We start from the raw sequence: 18,264 nt of genomic DNA, 5'->3' as shown, positions 1-18,264 counted from the left end.
AGCTCCCTCAGCCTTTCCTCCTAAGAGAGATGCTCCAGTCCTTTCAGCATCTTTGTTTCCTTCTGCTGGACCTGTTCCAGGAGCTCCATGTCTCTCTTGTCCTGAGGGGCCCAGAACTGGACACAGCACTCCAGATGTACCTCACCAGGGCTGAGCAGAGGGAGACCTGTTTGATGCTTTCCAAAACAACTCATAGCATGAAATGAAGCACCTGAAGCACAGGATGTCTGGAAGATTTTCTTTGACAAATTTCAAGTTTGATTTAAGAAAAATAAAAATGCAATAAGCCAGAAGTATCTCAGGTAGATTTAGATGGCCTTTGTTGACACACAGAGCAGGTGCTCCAATATACTTCAAGATGACAGAGTATAAAGACTTGATTCTTCCTTCTCTGATTCTGCAGTGAATTTATTGACTTGGAGGCACTACTTCTTACTCCTGACTTCATTAAGGAAAGAATTGGGACAATAAAATATAAGCAATGAGGGCACTATAGCATAAGGAACAAGAAAGTGAAACAAGATATGGAGAGAGAAAAGTTTGCTTAAAATAATTTGAAAATGATTTATTGGATGCAACCTCTACCCTCCGTGATTTCTGGTGTTATTACTTTTCTATAGTACAACCAGGGAGGACAGTAACTTGCTGTGGGCTAGAGGTAAATTATGATCTATTGCAAGGGAGGGAAGGAAAAGTATACTAAAGGTGGGTGTATGAGGCACATACTCTCCCCTGATGGTGCTCAGTGTGTTGGATCTCAATGGACCAATCTGTTCCAAAGCCTGCTAGGGAAAAAGAAATGTCAAACTTCATGAAGTGAAGAAGAGAGGGTTAAAGTGCAAGATTTTTCATTGCTGGGGCTTTTTGTACACAGACTGCATAGAATAATTGAATTATTGAATGGTTTTGACTGTAAGAAACCTTAAAGCTCATCTTGTTCCACCCCCCTGCCATGGGCAGGGACACCTTCCACTAGACCAGGTTGGTCCAAGCCCATTTCAACCTGGCCTTGAACACTTGCAGGGATGGGGCAGCCATAGTTTTTCGGAGCAATGTGTGCCAGGGCCTCACCACCCTCACAGCCAAGAATTCCTTCCCAATTTCCCATCTAACCCTGCCTTCAGTCACTGTGAAGCCATTTCCCCTTGTCCTGACCCTCCAGACCCTCATCCAAAGTCCCTCTCCAGCTCTCTTGGAGACCCTTTAGGCACTGGAAGGGGCTCCAAGGTCTCCCTGGATCCTTCGTCTTCTCCAGGTGAACACGTCCAGCTCTCCCAGCCTGTCTCCTCATAAGACTTGTTCTTTAGGCTTTTCACCAGCTCCATTGTCTTTATTTGAACAGAAGAACGTTTTTCTAAATGCCAGTTATTTGCAGGTCTAGATTCCCTGTATGTAATTTTGAACTGGAGAACTGAAAACTCAAAATGGTTTTTGCACCCAGAGGACGATGGTCCCTGCAGAGTGGGCTTTTCTCAGTTGGTTACAAAGGGTGATTAAGAATAGAAGATTTTGCATAGAGGTAAGTTACTTTGGGGGAATGAAATTGAACCTCATCTCCCACTGCTTCTTGAACAAACTTCTCACCAGCATGATTTTTCCAGTTTTTCTGGGATCAGAAAAGACAAAAGATATGAACTGAAGATGTTGTTTGGAATTTACTGCATTTCTGATCCAAGCAGATGTGCACAAATCCTCTTTTGTAGCATTAATTCCCTTTCTCCTACATGGCATCAGGAGGAAATGAATGATGGTGGGATGATCTAAGTGAGACAGTGTTTTCTAACCATAGAAGCATCATAGAATCAGAGAATGATTTGGTTGGGAAGGGACCTTAAAAATCATCTCATTCCAACCCCTTGCCATGGCTAGGGACACCTCTCACTAGACCAGGTTGCCTAGAGCCCCAACCAGCCTGGCCTTGAACCAGAATCACGTTGCTCCTGTTTTATTTTGTTCTTTTAGAGTTGACTGACTCGCTTTTTAAAATTCTTTCTAAATTTTTTTTCGTATTCTTTTCAGGTTGGATGCCCAAAGTAGTTTTCACACACTTGAAATCATCAGCTCGTGCTAACGACACACGATTAATGCTCCAGGAACCTGTTGACTGGGAATCTGGTGATGAAATCGTGGTGGGAAGGACAGGCCTTGGAGATGCCCAGCAGCAGGAAGAAGTGGCTGTTATCGAGTCTGTGAACAACACAGAGCTGCACCTTAGATCACCACTCAGGTATCCTTTCAAGAGCCGAGGGGATTTTTACATCAGAGAGCTAAACAAGGAGAAAATTTGATCAAAGTCAGGATTTGCTGTTTCCTGTGGGACATAATAACTATATAAATCCCTTTAACAAAGGTGGTGAGAGATATTTCACTTCCTCACTCTCCCTAAAGCCAGTGGACATTCAATGCTGAATGTTTCTGACTGTGTTTAAGTTCTGTATCATTCCCATGAATTCAGAAAACCTTTGAAGCAGAAAACAGTCATGGCCAGTAGAGTCCAGTGGCCTCAGTATAGGAATGAAAAAGAAATTTCCTGCATAGTTAATTTCTTGAGAAAGTGCATCTTTTTCACAAAAAGTGTCTGACTTCTGTAAAAAATAATTTTTGACTGATTTACTTAAGGAATACACTTAAATTGAATTGTTTTATTTGGAAATATTGCTTCCATATTTCCAGTGAGTGGTAATTTCACTACCTTATGCTCTCTTCATCTACTCTGCATGGAGGCCTCGGACAAACTTTACTTCTCATCATCTCCAGTGTTGAAACATGTTATCTGTTTAGAAGTCAACCCAACTCCAATGCCCAGGAAGCTCAATGGTATCATTTTCAGAAATTATTGGGGCTGGAGGACGAAAGTACTGATGATTTTCACTCAAATATGTTTTGGGAAGAGAATTCAAAGGCTAAAGTGTTTTGCTGTAAATATCATAGAATCATAAAACATCCTGAGTTGGAAGGGACACACAAGGATTACTGAATCCAACTCCTGGGCCTGCACAGGACACCCCAACAATCCCACCATGTCCCTGAGAGCCTTGTCCAAACACTCCTTGAGCTCTGGCAGCCTTGGGGCCATGACCACTGTCCTGGGGAGCCTGTTCAGTGCCCAGCCACCCTCTGGGTGAAAAGCCTTTTCCTGATAATATAATAATATATTATATATGTAATCTAAGGGACGTTTGTGAGCTTGAGAGATAAAAAGATGAAAACAAACATTAGACAAGGAAAAATCTATTTAACCTGTATACAGAGATACACTGGATGAGCCACACTATGTGCCCATAGAAAAGGACTGAAACCAGCTCTGAATTTGGGCTATCTAGGTCATAAACATAAGTAACAATAATTCATAAACATAATTCTTGCCATCTTGCAGGTGCAGATGATTTTATGTCTTTTCTGTGTTTTTCTTTAGGTACTCCCACAGTGTTGGAGAGGGATGGGGCAATGGCCAAGGTCAGCCTTTGAGTGCTGTGGTGGCACTGATCAGCAGAAGGGTTGTTGTTCAGGGAAATGTCACCCTGGAGAGAATGTCCCACCTCAGAGAGTGTGCAAAAGCAGGTGTTACAAAAGGTGAGGAGACCTTTTCTCACAGAAATATACTGAGCAGTAAAGCTGCTCCATTGAAATCCCCTTGTGGCATCGCCGTGTATCAGAACTGTTCCTTCACAGGATAACTTTGAGACACACCAATGCCAGGGAAGCGAGTTTGTCTTTCCAAACATTGTTTGACATTGAAATGTGAAGTCTTGGGAGTTGAACTGCATTTCATTGTAATATCTCAGATGTATTATTTTCACATTGTTGTTTCAAGCCATCTTGGGAAAGACCCTTTAGTTTTGCCTGAGCCTAAGGGTGTAGAAAAGAAAGTATCTTCTGAAAACATGTTTCAGTGTACATAATATATTAAATTTTTAATTGTGTTTACTATTTAGTCACTTTAAGAAGAAGGAAAAACAAAACAGCCCAATGCTGTTTGTACTCCTTAGTGTAAAATATTGAGACATTGTTTAGCGATTTGGGATGCCAAGAGAAAAATAACAGGTGATGCACATAGTATCACTGCTGAAAAAATGTTAAATATCTGTTCTCCTTTAGTTTTACCTGTAGGAAACACCATGAAGCCTAACAGGTGGCTTCCTGATTTACACCATCTATTGAGGAAGCAGAATTGGCCACAGTGATTATAATTTGAGGAGAGTTAGGTTATCTGGCAACCCAGGTGTGAGGTTTCCTTTAAAAATAAAATGCCTTGGGCTTTCAGACTGTGACACAAGACTTCATTTGATATCCAGCAGCCAACTGCTTATATTACTCATGGATTTATGGTCCATTTTCTGTGGAACTCATAAATACAGTCTCTGAAATGTGCTAACCATTTGAGGTTTTTATTTGAGTTAAAGGATAGGAGGATTTCTCAGAGAAGTCACCAGAAGATGAGTAAGCAGTGTTTTTTTGTGGTTAATCTAACTTCTTAAAAAGAAAAATGAGCATTACTGAGCATAAGCAGGCAGTACTGGAATTTGAGATCCCCTCTGCACCTCCACTGAACAAGCCCAAGTAACACATTCATAGCCTGATTCTCCTCATACCAAAATATCCTGAGCACAGACTCACGGAAGGGTGTCTTTCAGGAATTTTCCCCAGCCCTATGATTTACTTACCTTGTCATATAATGGAATTACAAAATTGTTGGAGTGGAAAAAGAAATTAAAGATTAACTACCTCCAAACCCCTGCCACTAGTCCAGGTTGCTTCAAGCCCCATCCAGCTTGGCCTTGAACACTCCCAGGGATGGGGCAGCCACAGCTTCTCTGGGCAAACTGCGCCAGGGCCTCACCATCCTCACAGCCAAGAATTTCTTCCTAATCTCTAATCTTGTCTTCCAGTTCTGGGTAGTAACAGCTCCCCATCCATCTGCAGGGAGAGTCAGGAGAGCAGAGTTTTAAAAAAATTCAAAATGTCTTGTTTCAATTTAGTTCCATATATCCGAGCCCAACCTCCTTCTCAAGAACCTCACCCCAGGGAAATCAAAGTCAAATCCATCTTCCTCATGCATAGGACCATCTGTCATTAAACGCAAGAAACTTCCCAAGACGTAAAACTACAACAGCTTCCTGCTAGTTTTGATATATTTTCCCCTAAAAATGTCCAGGCTTTTAGGGAAGAAAACACGAGGCAATTTAGAGGGAACATCAGAAATGTTTGCCTGTGGATATTTGTGTTTGGGCCCAGTGGGTCTCACCCTACACGTCCCATGGTCACCATGGAGAAGTGACTCTCACAGCTCCCACTGGGTTTTATTTTAGGCAGCTCCAGGTGTCTGTACAAGCGAAGTGAGAGGCAGCTGGGGGCTCGGGACCTGGGAGCCATCGTGGTTGTGGAGGCTTTCCAGGGAGAGGCGAGTCGGCTCCAGTTGGAGGGTGTCCAATTCCACCATGTTGGCCAAATATTTCGTCACCACTGCAGTGCCCTGACTGTTACTGGCAACACGTGGATGGCAGGTGAGTTGGCTGTACTGGAGGTGGGCTTGAATGATCTCAAATGTTCACCTTCTCACGCCCAAAGCTGGGGCAGGTGCTCTCGAAACCTGCTTAGCTCTGGAGTCAGCGGACACATTGGATTGCTAAATGTGAGGAAACCTCACCCGTGGTCCAAGACTCAGTTATGGAGTTGTTTCAGCTGCTTCTTCCTAAAACAATATTTTGGTTTTATGCTACACTGCTGTGTTGGTGTGCTGCTTCTAGTTCTGGAAATGAATGCACTGATACACTATGAGGGAGCCCAAAGGTGTCTCAGGGCTGTCTGCTAAGTAGAGTCCAAAATTTAATTTTATCACCCAGAGGGTAAGAAACATATTCAGTTCTTTTTACTTTGTCACTGGTAAGTGCCAAATTCAGTTCTGTGGAAGTGGCAATGATGGCTCTGAAGACTGGCAGTGACAGGAGCAAGTTAGGTGGGCTCAAAGAATATTTTAAGGGTACTGGATGGGACTTTCCCCTCCAGCTAAGCTACACCTATGCCTCTCACAGAATCATAGAATCATTGAATGGTTTGGTTTGGAAGGAACCTCAAAGATCATCTAGTTTCAATCCCCTTGCCAAGGACAGGGCACCTATTTCTTAAGCCATCTTCAGCACTGAGTGAGGATCCAGGCTTCCTGGTGGCAGAAGGCAGCACTGGTCATGATCCAGATGGAGGGCAGGTCACTATGCCTGGCTAGAGAAGAGGTACAAGATACCTGCCCTGTCCTCACTGCCCTTCTGAAAGGTTCTTCCTCCCCTTCAAACCCACTTCAATCGTCAAACTACCTGAGCTCATAACATACTTCCCTCTCGGGATCTTACTGGATCCTTCCTCTGGATCTCCTCCGTCTTCCTCACAATAGTGGAAGACCTCCCATTTCTGTGCTCAGGCCCTCTCCTTCCTCCTGTTCCTTCCTCAGCAATACCCGCCTGCGATTAAAAACCTGCCAGGTGAGTAAGGGTGGGCAGTTGCAACCACACAGTCCCACAGGATCAAAAGATTAATTGCACAGCATTGAAGGATGAGGAGCTAATATAAAACTCTCCCAACCTTCAAGCTGCAGAGTGAATTTTTTATCACAGGCCTCTTTTCTTTCCAGACTCTTTTATTCATGGCTGTTGTGTTTTGAACTCCTTTGGCCAAGGACTCCGACTGACTGGGATCTCAAACCTCAGTGTGGACAGCAATGTTTTCTATAACATTTCAGGCCATGGGCTTGTACTGGGTAAGTGAAGCAGCAAAATATCTATCCAACATGTGCTGATTCCCATTTGCATGAAAATGGAAAGAATGCAGATCCTTAACTGCCTTCTGAGAACTTTAATCACATCTTCTGCATTTTCTTGTGTCAGTGAATTTGGAATAAAGCTCCAACGATTCTACAAACAACTCCTAGAAACTACTTCCATTTGACCATATGCTCTGTCTCTTCAGGACAGTCTTCACTTGATCAGCATCCCTTGTTTTTAAGTGAACAAGGAGAAGTAGAATTCTTTTAGGGGATTGATTAATCCATCTTTAGAAGAGCGTCATTATGCAATATTTAAGATTCCAGCTTAGTGAAGCATTTAAGAGCATACTTACCTTTAGCTCCACTCATTTGACATCAAAGATAATGGAGTGAAAGCATATGTTAAAAGTTAAGCAGAGGATTTAGCACTTAAATAAATTGGAGCTTGGAGCAACAAAAATGTTAAACAACAAAATATTTCTCCTAACTAACCATCAGGAGACTGACTTCCAGCATCTTCTGCTGGGATCTCATGTCGCCTGAATACCTAAAGATAGAGCTCGATTTTCATTTTCCATAAGAGATTTGAAAAAATGACCAATTTTAAGATAAACAGAGGAGGGAAAAAAAGCCTTTAGTCCTGATCCTGCAGTTCCACGCACACAGCGAGTCCCTGTGGTGGGTGCTGTGTATAAACATAATGAGAAGCCATAGATCACAATTTAAACAGAGGAGGCTATAAACTGAGAGTGATTATACACGTCTTGCAGATGAAGAGAGCTGGTTCAGAGATGCTCAAGGTGATGTACAGAATCCTTGCAGCCGTGGGGAAGCAGAACAAGATCTCCAACCTGCTGGCATCCCTTGGCTCACTCATGCTGGGACATGTGTTGGAGTTAAAGGACTCTGGGCTGAGCTGAAGTTTCAGCCTGAATACACTTTATCCCCAAGATCTCTCTAATGACTTCACTGTCAGCAGCTCCGGAGGGTCTGATGGATGAATTTATGTATCATTTTGTTGCCTGTGAAGGAATATTTATTATAGCTGCCTCTTTACAGGTCCTGAACTGGACTCCCTCACTGATTTCATTTAAAACCCTTATTTTCAGGGGGTTTGCAAGACAGTCATAAAAAGTCGCTCTGGGCTTAAAATTATTGACACACCAGGTCTCAGCTTGAAAGCCAAAACCTTTTAAGGCACCTCAAAAACTTGTATGGGTGTCAAAAGAACTGCTTTATGCTGTTCATGCTCTGGTAGTGAGATGGTTTGTGGTAAATAGAGCCTGGAAAAGAGATATTTCCTGAATAGGTCCTGTTCCAAAAAGTTGAGAAAGGCTCAAAAGACTGAGGGAAGGCTAAAAGTGATTAGTGCCATCCCCAAAAACAAAGGATGTAGATATTCCTGTGAAGTGGCTTATGTTAGGGGTAGTAATCATTGGGGAATGGATCTGTATTTGGAACAGAACTTGAGCAGATATAGATGAAAATAATAGTTTATGTTTACTAATAAACTAAATAGATGTAATTTGTTCCTAGTGTGACACAAATAGAGATGTTCCATTTCATATTCTTATTCCAAAAGACCAGAACAGGAGATCATATGCTGATCATAGAATTATAGAACCATTAAGACTGGAAAAGACCTTTAACATCCAGTCCAAATATTACCCCAGCACTGCCAAGTCCACAACTAAATCTTTCCCCAAGTGCCACATCCACATGTTTTTTGAACACCTCCAGGAATGGTGACTCCACCACTTCCCTGGGCAGCCCATTCCAATATTTGAACCACCCTTTCAGTGAAGAAATTAATCTTAATATCCAATCTAAACCTCCCCTGGTGCAACTTGAGTCCATTTTCTCTTATCCTATTGATGTGTTCTGTGATTATGTGATTCTATCCTTACTTGGACTTGACTTGTCCAAAGTCTGTCCAAGATTTGTCAAAGTCTTGTCTTGTCAAAGACTGTCCACTTTTTGCTGTTGGGTGGCCCATTTCCTTAAGGTGTAGTTCAAAAACATATTTCTTTTGTTTTCTTTTTCCTACTTCAATACTGTTACTAGATCTGAGGCACCCCACGAGTCTGAGTTGTCTGATCAATTGGGTGATTGATTTCTCCCTCTTTCTTCTCATTCTCCATTGCTTAGGGGGGCAATGCTCCACTTTTGTGTAGAGTTTCACCAGGTGTTTTTAAGTATATTTAAAATTTTCTTACATGTAAGTAGGGGAGTGAATGGAGACACAGGAGATAGAGCAGACTTTGAGCCCTAGTACTGCCAGGAGCATGCCTGTGCAGAGGTGAGCCCCTTTCCCACTCTGAATCTCTCTTTTTCCCAGCTGTAAATCTGCTTTATAACATATATATTATTTGTTTTCAGCATAAGCTTGCAATACAGTAGGCATGGCTGGTGATATATTCACATATAACACCTAGTGTGGTAAATATATGTGAATGTAACACCTGGACCTGTGTGTACTGAAATGCAGAATCATGACAATAGGGAGGTTCCAGCTATATGTACATTTATGTTAATTTTTTCTTTTTTTTTTTCTTGTTTTTCCTTTATTTTTCTTCTTTACTTTCTTTATCTTTTTTCCCTTCTTTTTTTTTTTTTTTCCTTTTAAAGGTGAGGGACTGGAAGAAGGGAACAGAGTCAGTAACAACATAGTGATTGGCCTTTCTGGAACTGATGGTTTATCCAACATCGAGACACTGTCACCAGCAGGGATTTATATCAGGGCTCCTGCCAATTGCATTAAGGTGAGAAGTTCAGGTACAAGGCAGAACATTTCCCTTCTAATCAAAGATATCAGAAAGATGCAGAGCTTCATTTATCTGGGAGATCATATACACAATATTTGCTTCGTGGCTGAGCTGTCAGAACCTGTGCTTCTGATGGGATATTGAAACAAGTGCAGATTACAATATAAATTATGTTCATGGGCAAAGTTATTACTCAAAATTTTTCTGCATTTGCATGGAATGAAATATTACAGTGAGATCATTCATATTGAGATACTTTAAAAAGTTGTTTATTTTCTAATACGGATTCAGAAAACTTGGAAAAAAGTGTAGGCTCAGCTTCTTGAGAATTGTTTCCTATTTCTGTCATTATATATATAAAAAAATCTCAATTTTAATAGACTGATGACAAACACACTAAAATGCAGCAATATCAAATGTATCTCTGTCTGGATTTAAAATTACAATGTACGTATATTTGCATTCGAGGGTGAGAAGAATGTATTCCCTGTCCTATGAAAATGACATTGATTTTAAAAGAAATGAACCTTCTCTATTCAACAGTAATAAAACACTGAACTTTTAAAGAGCTAACAGAGTAACAGCTCTCATATCAAAAAGCTGAGCTCAGTAAAAATCTTTTTATTGACTAATTCTCTGATGCTTTCTCTTAGTTTATACTTTTTTTTGGTCTTGCATTTTAGAATAAAGAGTTACTTTTAAGTCTTCCACGGAAGAAAAAATTTAATTTTCAGAAACTTCAAACCACTTTTCCTTCCCAACTATTTTTAAACCTGGAATTTCACTGAAACTGACCTTTCTTACCACACTTTCAGTAGTGACAAATGCATATTTTAATTTTAAAAACTATCCTGACCTGTTCCATTGTTAACCTCCAGTAACCAAACCAAATACTAACTGTATGTGAAGACCTAATCACCCCCTGGGCTTCTGCTCCACGGGGAAAGAGTTGCACCTAAATTTGAAGGTGAAAAAGAGACCAACACATTTCCTATGTTATTATAAGGACAGCAGTAGTTATGAAGAAGGAGAGGACTTTTCTGCAATTCCCTCAAGGGCATATTTATCATTTTTAAGACCATCAGATGTGGCTAAAAAGTACAACAACTAGGCAGGATCTTATGAATTTCACCTTCATTAAGCACAGTTTTGTACTGTCACGCACTGACTTACCCTGGAGCGTTGACTCCATTGCCAGTGGCTCAGCTTTTGAAAAGGTTTGCTGCAATTGCCTCTGTGGGGACGTGTGAACTGACTGTGGTGGATTTTCAGCACATTTATTTAGCCCTCCCAGTTCTCGTGTCTTCACAGAGGTGCCCAAAGCCGCGTCTGTTTGGGCTGTGTACCCAAATATCAGGGGGTTCAGTCTGCTCTCCAGAGCTGTGGTGCTCAAGGTGGAGCAGCAGATGGCCCTGGAAGGGTTGTTGATAACCCTTGTCATAAACAGTCTCTTAGAGTGGGATATTTGAGGTGTTGCAGCAGCAAAAGGAAAATAGGAAGTCGCCCAGCTTAAAATTGTTATCAGCTGCACTTCCTGTGTGACAGAACCAAGCAGAGCTCTGGAAGACATAGAAGTACACAGATATTAAGAGAAAAAGTCACATTTCTCCCAAGCAAAACAACTGTGGACTTTTCCTTAGCACAATAATAATCACTAAATTCAGGGGATGGTGGTCCAGCACAAGCATCTTGATGTTTCAGCACCTTTTATCTGATTAAATGACTCAAGAACAGGATAGTGCCTTTTAGGTATTTGTAATCTTAATTTAATGGGGAAATCTGAAGAATGTCATGGGAAAGACTCATCTTCCTGCTGCCTGATTTCCAGGCCAGGACATGAAAAGTTTCCCCTTTTAGATTTTAATTCTAGGTATTTGTCAGTCTTTGTGTTTCTTGGTGGTTTTTTTCGTTTGTTTGTTGTTGGTGGTGGTGGTGGTGTGGTTTGTTTTTTTTTTTTTTAATCTTCAGATTTCCATCTTTCAATTACTGGTTTTAAATTTGGGGGCTGCAATCCTTAAGGCAAAGACTACAGCTAAGATAAACAGGGAGCTCTAGGCCTACAGTGTTACATCATCTGTGCATGATGGGTTAAGCCTTTCCACAGTGAGACCTGCAATAATATTTTCATAACTACTCAATTTACTTGGGAGCCTAAATTTGCATCGGTGGCTGAAGAGCTTAAATTTCCTTGAAAATCAGTGGTGTCCTAAACGGTGTGGAAATTGGGACAGAGCAGTCACTCAAACCTGAGCCTACAAAGACATTTGGAGACCCAAATCCCTCTGGTTTCCATTTGACTTAAGCTCTTAAGTGCATTGCTGAATCAGGCTGTTAGATAAAATTTTATACTTGGACAGTATGAGTGCAAAGTGATTATTACAACGTTAGTATAATATTTTTTTAAATACAGTGTGTGAGCCCAGGTTATCACTTTTTAGTGTCATTGACAATTTCATTAACAGTTTGTTTCTTTTCTTTTAAATGCTGTCAGCACAAGGAACTGAAGATGCCCCTCTGGGATATCGCCTCTTTTGTCACTGAAACTTCTGCCCTATGTCCCTAGTTTTGTTTTTGTGTGCAGGAAAAGCAACTTTAAAAGTAGGTTTATGTTTTTTTCTCTTGGGTCTCCTGGGCCCAGTGAGTCTTAGACTTTTTGTAGTAAATCTCAATAAATATTTTCAATGCCCTGAAATCCTAGAGCCAGCATGGAGAGCTCATGCATAACAAGGTATTCAGCAGGATCCTCCCTTTCCTTTCTTACCCTGATGTTGAGGAGTGGGAAACAGCTCCAGTGAATGAGCAGGGTGGAGCTCAGCCCCTGTCTCCGTGTCAGAGGAGTGACTGATGGTCACTGTTGGTAAAAGTGACTGATTTCACTGCTGGCGAATGCATTTGTTCCCCAGTGTCACCCCACCCAGCCATTCTCCACCATACCATTGTTTTTCACCATCTCATCCCAACTGAGACCTTTTCCAAAACGTTTCCTGCTAGGTGGGTGCACGCTGGGCCCGCTGCCAGGTTCTTAAACCGGGGTAGCAGTGCTGGGCCCGCTGTCCAGAGCTTTAATTTTAATCTTTAAAGTCAACAGTTTGAGTCCCAGCTATCTGAAAGAAATTCATGAAATATTTACACCAGCAGAGTTGTGAGGTTAAGAGACACTTAAAACGTCAGCCACTCGATTTTACTGACTTGCCGTGCACAGCTCCAGGTGTTTGCCATGCTCGGGGAGGTAATTTCTCTCTGGAATTTTGGTTGCACGGACATTCGTAATATACTGACTTCCACAAAGAATTGATTTCCACACAAAATTCCCTGCTTGCCTAAAACCCCTGCCCTCCAGCCACTGGCTGGCTGAATAAATATGCAGGGCTTTTTTTTTTTTTTTCCTTCTCCTTATGAATCATGTGTAGAACGCACGATTGGAGTCTCAAGTAAAAAATCCTGGGGATGATGTGACCGGACTGCAGAAGTATTTTGTTAAAGGGTCTGTGGCTGCACTTTTCAGAGAGAGCAGCAGTTGTACCTGGGGATAGAGAAAGCAGAGCTTTGGGTCTCGGTACTTTGTTCCTTGACAGATGTCAGGGATCAGGACTGCAGGGAACACACTTGGATGGGTCAGAAGAAAGTAATTGGTATATGGAGGGTTTCACCTCAAGGTCGCCAGGCTCAGCTTTGATTTGGACCATCAGGGACTAAAAAGTCATTAGTGTTTTAACAGTGTCCAGTGACCTATGAATGGTAGTGGTGGGTGTCAGTCCTGATCTTAGAGAACAAGCTCCTCTTACAGCTGCAAGAAAGGTTATCTTAGTGAGCAAGACACCTCCAGAGAGCAATTAATCTTGTCTGAGGATAGGAGAGTTGCCTTCTGGACATGTCTATGCCTTATTTTTTTCTAAGAAAGGGAGTCTAAGTTTACCAGGGTAGACTTCAACATCAAATTTTTACACATGCAAGGCGGGTGAGAGGGATTCTGCACAGGTGCACACATGAAAACATTGTTATATGGACACCATCCATAACCAGCTGGGTTTGGCTGATCTCCAAACTAAACAGGCAAAAGCAGGTTTTTTTGCCCTAGAGTAGAAAAGCTCAGAACCCACTAAATATAACCCACACAACCCACTTGCTACACAATCTGTAAATACCACACTCCTAATTTTAAGGCCAGTTGGACCTTATGTTCACTCATTTTTACCCCTTGCAATAATATAAAAATGCAACTCTTTAATTTCTTAATTAAGAGATATTAAATAACAACTTACAGCACATCTTCCCATGGTTATTCACTTACCCTGTTAAAAATAATTCAAACCACATAATTTACCACAAGTGTAACCAAGTTTAATTGTTCAGCCACTGACATATCCTGATGGTCTCTGCTTTCTCTTGACTTTTAGTAGCATCTCTTTTTCAATGCAGATATTTCCTTATCCTGTGTTTGCTTTGTGAGACAGGAGAAAGATTCAGATCGAGAAGGAAATCAATAAACTGAATAGTTTGTGATTTACCTTTCCTTCATGACATTTTCATCTTTTATAGAAAGGAATTTTTAAGTATAAGTTTTCCATCCATTTTATTCTTACCTACTTCTTCAAGAATTGTGACAACACCTTTTTTCTGTCATTTATCTCTGTTGCTTGGCCAACCCTTGTTGTTTGGCTTAAAACAGCTTTTTTTAAGACTTTTACCAGCCATGCTTACCAGAATTTGAATGGACTTCAGCTGAGATTTTAATTTAGGATTTTTTAGGCTGATTTTTTTTTTCCAGAAATCTGTGGTAATATATTTTCAGAGTTACATATTCTTCTCTACAGGGCAACACAGTGTGTGGTGCTGGGTATGGCTATTTCTTTCATCTGTCACCTGAGGGACCATCCGAAGTGCCTCTCCTGTCCTTCAGTGAGAACACAGCTCACTCCTGCACGAGGTACTTGGTACTTTAACCCTTTTTTGGTTAAGGAGGTTTTCCTTCAGTGAATGGTTGTGACAACTAAAATTGCAGTGGTGGGCAGAAAATGCCTTGCCCCTCTTTTCAGAACTTTTCCCCCAGTTTTGCTCCCTTTCAGGTCCTCCTCCCTTGTAAGCAGAGTTATCTGCAGCAGGGTAGGATCACTGTTTGTCGGGGATGTGCTTGGGGCTGTTTTTCTGGTTTCCTTTTAGTTTAAATACAGTCATAGAATCATAGAATGGTTTGGGTTGGAAGATGCTTAAAGAGCATCTGGTTCCAACCCCCTGCCATGGACAGAGACACCTTCCACTAGACCAGGTTGCTCCGAGCCCCATCCAACGTGGCCTTGGACGCTTCCAGGGACCGGACAGCCACTTCTTTCCTTTGCTTCCTTGTCTTTTCTTCATCATTCACAAGCCCTGTTTGTTAATTTGCAGGAATTCCCTGTGCTGTTAACAAGCTCCTCTGCTTTACCCCCTTGTTTAACTAATCCCAAGGTAATTTAAGGTGCCACATTTAACACATTTCCTCATCAACAGCAACGTACTGAAGCATTAGATGATGTGTGGAATTGAAAGCTCACTTTCTAAGTCTACCAGGAATTTTGAGAAGAGGGTGGCTGCAGGAGAACAGATACACAATTTCTTTCTTACACACTTAGATTTAGATTAGATATCAGGAAGAATTTCTTCCCTGTGAGAGTGGAGAGGCCCTGGCACAGGTTTCCCAGAGAAACTGTGGCTGCCCCACCCCTGGAAGTGTTCCAGGCCAGGTTGGATGGGGCTCGGAGCAACCTGGGATAGTGGAAGGTGTCCCTGCCCATGGCAGGGGGTTGGCACCATGTGATTTTTAAGGTCCCTTCCAACCCAAACCATACTGTGATTCCATGATTCTATGACATTTCATGTGACAACTGTTCCTGTAGTATGCAGGAATGACTATTCAAAAGAGCTTTTGCCTGTACTTCCCTAAAACAGAAACTATATTAAAAAATATTATACTGAAAATCAGTGGATGGAGTGACCTGAATTTTGAGGAAATCTGGATATTAATCTGGATTTAAAATCTCTGAGAAAGTCAAACCAAGGGCAGGATTCAGGAACATGTACATTTGGGCTGTACTCCAAGTTGACTGAATACAAGATAAGGAAAAGCCTTATCTCTCCAAACTCATATCAGGCTTGTCTGAAGGTGATGCTGAAAACTCATGAACAAGGTGGAGATGTCATCTTTCAGTGACACTGCACACTTGTTAGCCCTGCTGTGGCTAATTCTGAAAATGCAAGAAAAAAAAAAATTAAATATGCTCACTGGCATGATTAGATGCTTAAAATAAGTAGTGTTATCTACCAATCTGTGATTTGGGGTTAAATGATAAAGTCTCATGAGAGAACTGTTACAGATTTAAGATTTTAGATATCTAAATGATGAATAGAAAAATCTGCTCACCAATACATGCACTGTAAAAAATCAGTCTCCATTGCTTTCGTTCCTAAATAGGTATGGGTTGCTGGTGTACCCAGAATATCTGCCAGACAGCTTAAACAGACCTGTTCAGTTCAACAACTTCACAGCTTGGAGCTGCCAAGGGGGAGCACAGGTATGTTTGTCCTGACTGTCCTCTGGGATGCTCAGGATCTTTCCAGGTATCTCACCTCTACACTGACTTCACCTTTGAGGTTGCAAATAAGTCACAGTCACAGTAAAGCTCTTGTACCTGTATGTTCAAGTTTCTCATCTGGAGGCTCCTGTTTTAATGAAAAAGTCAGAAATATGATTTGTGTGAATTCTTTTTACAGCTTCAGTCCTCCTTTCACCAGCAGCTGGTGCTCTCTGTAACCATCTAACATCTGTCTGCCACTATAACCATGGAACCATAGAATGGTTTGGGTTGGGAGGGACCTTAAAGGCCATCTAGTTCCAACCCCCCTGCCTTGGGCAGGGACACCTTTCATTAGATCATTTTGCCAAAAAAAACATTCTGAGTGGATCTGAGCTATTCTTGAAGACTGCAGTTGGTAAAAGATCTGATACCTTCATAGGCCTGATGGTTTCCAGGGGATTTTTTTTTCATTCTTATTAAAAATTTGCACTTTTCATTTATTTGAATTTGTCTAAAATCATTCTCCAGCTATTATAGCTCATTATTAATTAATCTGATTACAAAAACCCCACATCACCCATTATTATCTGATGCTTTCTTCCCACACATACAATTTAGATCTCGTGATCCTCTTAAGCCCCTGTCTGATGACCTGAACAGTTTGTATGTGTTTCTCTGTAAGTCATGTTTTTTCGCTTCACCCATCCTATCACTCTGAAGGTGTGCTGTTTTTCAGTGTGATTTTTTTTTAATTAGTGTATCTTCTTTCTGGAAAAACTTGTTAGTATAAAAAAAAACAACCCAGAACTAAAAGGTTGTTTTGCAGGAGTTTTTTATTTGTTTAGTTTCTCTGCCAAACCTGTAATTTCTTAGTATGTGACTGATTGAGAATACATGGATAATTAAGTTTATCCTGCATCTTTCGATGGGCTCCCTCCAGAAACAGTTTTCTTTCTTTTAGGTGCCCCATCTCTGGAAATGTTCAAGGCCACGTTGGATGGGGCTTGGAGCAACCTGAGATAGTAGAAGGTGTCCCTGCCCATGGCAGGGGGTTGGAACCAGAGGATTTTTCATGTCCCTTCCAACATAAACCATTCTATGATTTGATGATGATGATTATTCCTTTATTTTCCTTTTATATAGATTTTCAGTAGCAGGAATCTTGAACTCCAACATTTCTGGGTTTCTTCTTGCAAAGACTTTGGCATTGACATCGTGGAGAGCCTGGGAAACACCTCTGTGTCTGACAGTGTTTTAATTGGACACACTGGGCAAAAGGTGAGATCTACAGGAATGATTTCAATGTTCCCTTCAAATGGGAATCTGGAGAAATAAGAAAAGGCTGCAGAACAGCCCATGCTCCATGGCAGCCTTGGTAAATCTTGGGTTTTAAATAGGTTGTATGTAAATATAATAGATGTAAATAAATGTATGTAAATAGAATAGACTGTGGTGTTGGTGTCTTCTCCTAAGTAACAAGAGACAGAACAAGTGGAAATGGCCTCAAGTTGTGCCAGGGAAGGTTTAAATTGGATATTAGGGAAAATTTTTTCACTGAAAAGGTTATCAAACATTGGAACAGGCTGCTCAGGGCAGTGGTGGAGTCCTCATCCCTGGAGGGATTTAAAAGATGTGCAGATGTGGCACTTGGGGACATGGGTTAGTGGTGGCCTTGGCAGTGCTGGGGGAATGGTTGGACTTTAAGACCTTGGAGGTTTTTTCCAACCTAAACAATTCAATGGTTGTATGATTTTTTCCCCAAACATCTTTTTGTTTCATTATGGATGTTTTGAAGAATTTTTTAAAACAAATTTGAAACAAGGACTCTGATTTTTCTATTTTAATTTAGAACTATTTAAAAATTCACATTGTAATGTATGATTCTGTATATTCTTTATAAAACAACATTCAAAAATAAAAACAAAATCACAAAACCAAGAAGCTGAAGGATATTAGTAAGACAAGAGCTAATTTTTCTCCTCCTTATATTTTTTTCCAAGATTGGCACGCTCTCAGAAAAACCCTGGAACTTCACAGAACATGAATTTTTGAGAAAAATCACAATTTTTGTTTAATCAAAGGTTTTTAACAGAAATTCCTATATATTCCCATATATTCCTGTATTCTTTTTGCTGGAATAAACAGACAGCATTTAACCACACACAACGGGGTTTAGTTTAGTGATTTGAGA

General features: G+C 41.0%; 1 protein-coding gene across 12 annotated transcripts in view; it reads left to right on the top strand.

Annotated features, from left to right (window-relative positions):
• PKHD1 (polycystic kidney and hepatic disease 1 (autosomal recessive)) overlaps nucleotides 1-18,264 on the top strand; it is a 275,429-nt gene that overhangs the window by 121,519 nt on the left and 135,646 nt on the right. For all 12 annotated transcript variants that reach the window (XR_001874451.1, XR_001874452.1, XR_001874453.1 and 9 more), the window contains 8 exons: nucleotides 2,020-2,227; nucleotides 3,416-3,573; nucleotides 5,310-5,504; nucleotides 6,626-6,751; nucleotides 9,386-9,519; nucleotides 14,337-14,449; nucleotides 15,971-16,070; nucleotides 17,217-17,351. Coding sequence is in view for 9 of the 12 variants with exons in the window: in XM_017813106.1 (XP_017668595.1) it covers nucleotides 2,020-2,227; nucleotides 3,416-3,573; nucleotides 5,310-5,504; nucleotides 6,626-6,751; nucleotides 9,386-9,519; nucleotides 14,337-14,449; nucleotides 15,971-16,070; nucleotides 17,217-17,351 (1,169 nt within the window). In the remaining 3 variants the exon portion in view is untranslated. The remainder of the gene's footprint in view (nucleotides 1-2,019; nucleotides 2,228-3,415; nucleotides 3,574-5,309; nucleotides 5,505-6,625; nucleotides 6,752-9,385; nucleotides 9,520-14,336; nucleotides 14,450-15,970; nucleotides 16,071-17,216; nucleotides 17,352-18,264) is intronic.

Source organism: Lepidothrix coronata, unplaced genomic scaffold (genome assembly GCF_001604755.1).
Source record: "Lepidothrix coronata isolate B3197 unplaced genomic scaffold, Lepidothrix_coronata-1.0 Scaffold39, whole genome shotgun sequence".
NCBI classification, from domain to species: Eukaryota; Metazoa; Chordata; class Aves; order Passeriformes; family Pipridae; genus Lepidothrix; species Lepidothrix coronata.
Note: the sequence above shows the minus strand (reverse complement) of the source record. Positions and strands in the feature narration are given on the sequence as shown.